The 6,709-nt window shown below is 45.9% G+C and overlaps 1 protein-coding gene across 1 annotated transcript; it reads left to right on the forward strand.

The window, feature by feature from the left end:
- Positions 1–6,010: 6,010 nt before the first annotated feature.
- socs1a (suppressor of cytokine signaling 1a) lies at positions 6,011–6,628 on the forward strand (the record flags this gene model as incomplete). Its single annotated transcript, XM_080009557.1, has 1 exon — positions 6,011–6,628. One exon carries the CDS (start codon positions 6,011–6,013, stop codon positions 6,626–6,628), a length of 618 nt encoding a protein of 205 aa, XP_079865683.1.
- Between the last annotated feature and the right edge of the window lie 81 nt (positions 6,629–6,709).

A 6,709-nucleotide genomic window follows, 5' to 3' on the forward strand; every position in this document is an offset into this window, starting at 1 on the left:
CCTAAGCACTGTCAGTCTGGGTCTTTTTTCCGCTTTTTAGGTTCCTCTCTACAGGTTGTTATTTGATTTCAAAATGTCAAGATTTCAAGATTCAAGAGGTTTATTTTTCACATACATACATACGTTCATACATATATGCAGTGAAATGTCTTTGCAACGCACCTGGAGATTATGCACAATAGTTACTAAACCGAACATAATAGCTAACCTAATTCCTGCCTAGGTAACTAACTGAAACGAACTGATTCATAAAACTTAATGCAGTTAGTAAATGGAATAATATAAAATACAAATAAAATAAAACTCAAAAGATAATACAAAGTGGGGGTACAAAATAGAAGGGAATAGAGTTATGTATATGGGATAGGCTATTGGTATATACAGATATGTGCAGTAAAGTGCAAGTGAATAAAGTGAGTATGGAGATATACAGTACAGTATACAGCAGTACGACACAGCAATACAGTAACACAGAACAGAACAGCAATACAGAGCAGTATGCAGTAACCCAGTGTAGTGATACAGTATGCAGTACAGTATGCTACATACAGTACAGTAAGGCAGTGGGGCCTCTGAGTGTCTCAGTGAGGACCCCTGGTGAGCTCAGCATTGACAGTCCTTATGGCTTGTGGGAAGAAACTCCATCTCAGTCTCTCTGTCCTCTGTGTGACTGTGGAGGCGCTTGCCAGACCGCAGCAGCTGGAACAGTCTGTTTTTGGGGTGATGAGGATCCTTCATGATCCTGCGGGCTCTGCTACTACACCTCCTGGTGTACAAGTCCTGCAGGGAGGGGAGGGTAGTTCCAGTGGTACGTTCGGCTGAACGCACCACCCTCTGCAGGGCCCCCCTGTCCTGAGCAGTACAGTTCCCAAACCAGGCAGTGATGTTGCTTGTCAGGATGCTCTCCACTGCTCCAGGGTAGAAGGACCAGGTAGAAGATTTGGGAACTCTCAGCTTGATGACAGTGTTCTTTTAAAACCATCCATATAGCGCCCCGGTTGTTCACAGTTGATATTATAGCAGTCATTTAGTCAAGTGGAGTAAAAGGTGAATAGTGCTGGAAAGAGTCATGCAAAGTCTTTGATAATCATTTATCATTGATCATATTAACCCTGGCTTGTAATAGTTTACACCCAAATGTAGGTGCAATGTGTTGTGCTGTACTTATTCACCAGTAATTCAGACGCGCACACACACACGCTGTTGACTTTTCAGCCTTTTTGCCTCCCTCCCTGTTTCACAGAAATGAAACTCATGCAACCGTGGCGTACTATATCGCTTTCTATCTACCCATCAGCCACAACATTAAAACCACCACTATTATTGCCTAGCACTTTTGGTGGTGGACAAGGGTCAGCATGGGCACTCTGAAGGGTCTGCAGCTACACAGCCCCATACGCAGCAAGCTGTGATGCACTGTGTGTTCTGACACCTTTCTATCATAGCAGCACTTACTTTTTCAACAATTTGTGCTGCAGTAACTCTTCTGTGGGATCGACCCAGATCGGCTAGACTTGGCTCCACCTCACAACTTACAGGACTTAAAGGATCTGCTGCTAACGTCTTGTTGCCAGATACCACAGGACACCTTCAGAGGTCTTGTGGAGTCCATGCCTCAACCGGTCAGAGCTGTTTTGGCGGCAAGAGGGGGAGCTACACAATATTAGTGGTTATTAGTGGTGCTTTTAATGTAGTGGCAAATCAGTATGTGTGTGTGTATATATACAGTGGGGCAAAAAAGTATTTAGTCAGCCACCAATTGTGCAAGTTCTCCCACTTACAAAGATGAGAGAGGCCTGTTATTTTCATCATAGGTACACTTCAACTATGAGAGACAAAATGAGAAAAAAAAATCCAGAAAATCACATTGTCTGATTTTTAAAGAATTTATTTGCAAATTATGGTGGAAAATAAGTATTTGGTCAATAACAAAAGTTCATCTCAATACTTTGTTTTATACCCTTTGTTTGCAATGACAGAGGTCAAACGTTTTCTGTAAGTCTTCACAAGGTTTTCACACACTGTTGCTGGTATTTTGGCCCATTCCTCCATGCAGATCTCCTCTAGAGCAGTGATGTTTTGGGGCTGTCGCTGGGCAACATGGACTTTCAACTCCCTCCAAAGATTTTCTATGGGGTTGAGATCTGGAGACTGGCTAGGCCACTCCAGGACCTTGAAATGCTTCTTACGAAGCCACTCCTTCGTTGCCCGGGCGGTGTGTTTGGGATCATTGTCATGCTGAAAGACCCAGCCACGTTTCTCACGTCTCTCTGCAGGTCATTCACTAGGTCCCCCCGTGTGGTTCTGGGATGTTTGCTCACTGTTCTTGTGATCATTTTGACCCCACGGGGTGAGATCTTGCGTGGAGCCCCAGATCGAGGGAGATTATCAGTGGTCTTGTATGTCTTCCATTTTCTAATAATTGCTCCCACAGTTGATTTCTTCACAACAAGCTGCTGACCTATTGCAGATTCAGTCTTCCCAGCCTGGTGCAGGTCTACAATGTTGTTTCTGGTGTCCTTTGACAGCTCTTTGGTCTTGGCCATAGTGGAGTTTGGAGTGTGACTGTTTGAGGTTGTGGACAGGTGTCTTTTATAATGATAACGAGTTCAAACAGGTGCCATTAATACAGGTAATGAGTGGAGGACAGAGGAGCCTCTTAAAGAAAAAGTTACAGGTCTGTGAAAGCCAGAAATCTTGCTTGTTTGTAGGTGACCAAATACTTATTTTACCGAGGAATTTACCAATGAATTCATTAAAAATCCTACAATGTGATTTCCTGGATTCTTTCCCCCCCATTCTGTCTCTCATAGTCAAAGTGTACCTATGATGAAAATAACAGGCCTCTCTCATCTTTTTAAGTGGGAGAACTTGCACAATTGATGGCTGACTAAATACTTTTTTGCCCCACTGTGTATATATATATATATACACACACACACACACACACACACACACACACACACCCTGGAATGCACAGTGACACATATAGAGTATTATGAAGAATGACGTATAATGTAACCATGTTTATGAATAATAAGAAATAGTACAGGATATTCATGTGATTGTCTCCGGAGGAATTTCCATAAACCACCTGAACAGATGATCAAGACTAGAATATTCTTTATAGATTTGATTATGTTTCTTTCTCTCTCCTCCGGCTGCTCCCGTTAGGGGTCGCCACCGCGGATCATCTGCCTCCAATACCTTCTGCTCTGCACATCTTCGATAGATTTATTTTTTTTTTTAAACGAAACTCAAGACACCCTGGCCTGACAGCGCCTGAAATGTGTCAGCGTAGCAGCCCAGATGGATCTAATCTGGTGGATGACTCGTCATGGCTGAATGGGTTGCCGTGACAACGAGATAAACGAAGACGTCAGCGGCCGACCACAAAGACACCAGCTGCGACTCACCAGAATGAAACTCGGCCTCCAAGCAGCCAGGGCTTCCTTAATTCTCTTCGGGGCACTTCTGTGCCTCTAGGGACTGGAGAGAATGAGACAATCAATGGCCCGTCTAACAGTTTCTATTTGTACTTGAAAAACCTCTATTGTTATTAGTGCGTCTACCTCTGCGGTCTCTGACACGCTGCCACTTAGGGTATCTCCAGAGGGCATCTTCTGGTCTACTTCCGTCTCCCTGGTTGACTGGCAGGAGGCGAGGCCATGCCGTCGTACGTCGCAGATCGACTGGCACAGAGCGGAGGTGACAGGATGTAGGGGAGATCCCAGCCAGGGAGTGGTTGCACAGGATTGTTGTTTGTTTATTTATTTATTTACTTATTTATTTGTTTATTTACTTTTCAATAAAAAACGAAATGTGTGGATATAAAATACGGCACGGTGCATTATACGGATGAAATTAAACCTTATCACGACTGCTCATCTACAGAAGACCGTGTCGGTCTCAAGTGGGAAGACACGCATGGTGGGTTCTGACAAAAAACTTTTGCAGCGATTGAGCAATTGAAAAAAGGCAATGAGTCACTCTTCCAATGAAGGAGCTCAATCTTACCATGAGAAAGGTCATCTTGATTTAGCCAGATTACTTTGAATTAATCAGTTATTTCCCTTTGCTTATCCTGGTCTCGTGTTAACAAAGAAGCGTTAAGACCACCAAGTCGTTCATTCATGAAATTTTGCATTTAATATCTGCCAGCGATGTAAGCTGTAATGTACGCAGTAAAACAAAATATACAGTAAAAAATAAATCAACCCCTCATACACTGTACACACCGTTGTAGGCAATTCATCACACTGACTACACTATGAGTCCCAGAGTTCCTTCGAAACGGCGAGGCAGACCAACAATGAGAAGAGCGCGGAGCCATTCAACTACATTAAATGGCTGTTGTTATGGTTGCTTTTAAATAAAAAGGCAGCTAAATAAAGCACCAAATATGGTATTTCTGTATCCACAAGAATCTCACGGAGTAGCACCTTTAAATGTATTCAACAATATGAGGAGGGATCTGTGTTGATGAAAACCACAAACCTGATTCTTGGGGTGAGCATTTGGACGCAATAAACCTCAAGGACCAAAAATAAAACTACAATAAAATTAAAAATAAATAAATGAATAAATAAATAAAAAGATTAAAGCATCAACATGATCTCAATATTCATTATTATTACTAATAATCATATCAGGGATATACTGCGTGCCTTTTATTTTTTATTATTATTTTTTTTTTCCCAGTAAATTGTCAGTCCAGCCAGTCTTTCTTTTTCTTTCATTCTTAGCTCATCTGTAATAAATGGAAGCAGAGCGCATGAGCTACAACCAAAATTATCTACTTTCACTTTCATTTTGAAGCGGTGTTTAGGAGAAGACCCCAGAGCGTTGCTTTCGGTTCCAGGTAACTGCTCGGGGGGGGTTGGGGGTGTCGGGCCGAGAGAACGGGCGGAGTATAAGGAGCGAGACGCACCAGCACACGCAGCGACACACACACACACACGCAGCGACACACACACACACACACACACACACGCAGCGACGCGCTCAAGCGGAAGGTCCGCGATCACCGCCGCGAACACCGCGACCGAGATCCATTTCCACCTGGAATATATCACATTTTAAAACGGTAAGAGAGCGTTTGGCACCGGCGTCGGCGGTTTCGGGTGCAGCTCAGACCCCGATGCGCGCGTCGGTCTTTGCTTGTCAAAGAGGAATAATATGTCTGTAGTCTACGTTCGAACGATTTTTTAATTGTTTACAAAAAAAAAAAAAAACAATTTTGGGGGGGTGGGTTACACTAACCCTACGTGTGATCTGTCTGTCCGCCCGTCTGTCTGTCTGATGGTTTATCCATAAAGTCCACCTTTGGGAGTAGAGTGAGAGTAGCGCTGCCCTTGCAGTCCGGGCTTCGGGGCTCATCTCTCTCATGGGGACGAGGACCGCATGACATTATCTCACTGGGACTCGGGTTTAGGACAACTCAGCCCCGGCTTCACTGGAAAACAAACGGTGTCAGTTGTGTTGCTTGTGTGTGGGCATGGTCTTGTGATAATGTCAAGTTGGTGGAGAGCGATGTTTCAAACAAAGCTCATCTTTGTGCTGCAAAATGTTTGAATGCCACTGGCTTCAAAATAAAAAAAACGGTCTAGTTATATATATAGATAGATAGATAGATAGATAGATAGATAGATAGATAGATAGATAGATAGATATGTCTCTCAATAGATGTGTGTGACTTCCAACACCTATTAATTTACATGGTCCCAACATGAGCAGGTGTTTTTAAACCTGTTGATTTACTGAACTGTGTTTCACGAGTATGTCTGTGAGGTCTGAGAGCGGTGACTAGGAGCTGATCCAAGAGCTGTGTCAATTCAACTGACCTTTGCGCGTATTTCAGGTTGTCATCCACTGCCTTTTGAATGCAACAGGCTTCCCTTCCTGAAAGTTAACCCAATAACACTAATGGTCTCTTTTTGTCGCTTTGATTCAGGATGTCAGCCCGGTGCTTTGAGATGGGAGAGGGTTTGCGACCCCTCTCACCTGTAGGATGGTAGCGCACAGCAACCTGGACGGCCATGACAGGACCAGCGCACCCTCTTCTTCGACATCCCCGTCGCCACCATCCTCGCTATTACCCTCCGACCACCTGTCGCTCTCGGCTCCACTCCCGGCGGCCCCGGTCCCCAGCCACTTCCCGCCATTCCGCTGCCAGAAGGACTTCCGCATTATCACGGACACGGCGTCGCAGTTGGAGCACAGCGGCTTCTACTGGGGCCCCCTGGGGGTGGAGGAGGCGCACCGCATGCTGCGCGACGTCGCACCGGGCAGCTACCTCATCCGCGACAGCCGGCGGAAGGACGTTTTCTTCACGCTGTCCTACCGCGCCGAGAGCGGCCCCGTCAGCGTGCGCATAGTCTACCGGCAGCAGCGATTCAGCCTGGAGGGCAGCGAGCGCTCCTTCGCCAGCCTCTTCGCCCTCTTGGAGCACTACGTGGCGTCCCCCAAGAAGAGCCTGAGCGTCCCCCATCGCAAGCGGAATCCCACCCTGCAGGAGCTGTGCAGGAGGCGCATCGTGGAGCAATGCGGCGGCGGGCGGCGGGCTCTCGAGCTGCCGCTGAACCGCGTCCTGCGGGACTTTGTGTCAGAGTTCCCCTACAAGCTGTGACGGCGTCGGGGGGCCAGCGAGAGGAGCGGCCACCGACGCACAAGTCAGTTTTCAAATGCGGCGCGAGGAATTGTACGAGAC

This window comes from Zeus faber (assembly GCF_960531495.2).
Source record: "Zeus faber genome assembly, chromosome: 11".
In the NCBI taxonomy this organism is placed as follows: domain Eukaryota; kingdom Metazoa; phylum Chordata; class Actinopteri; order Zeiformes; family Zeidae; genus Zeus; species Zeus faber.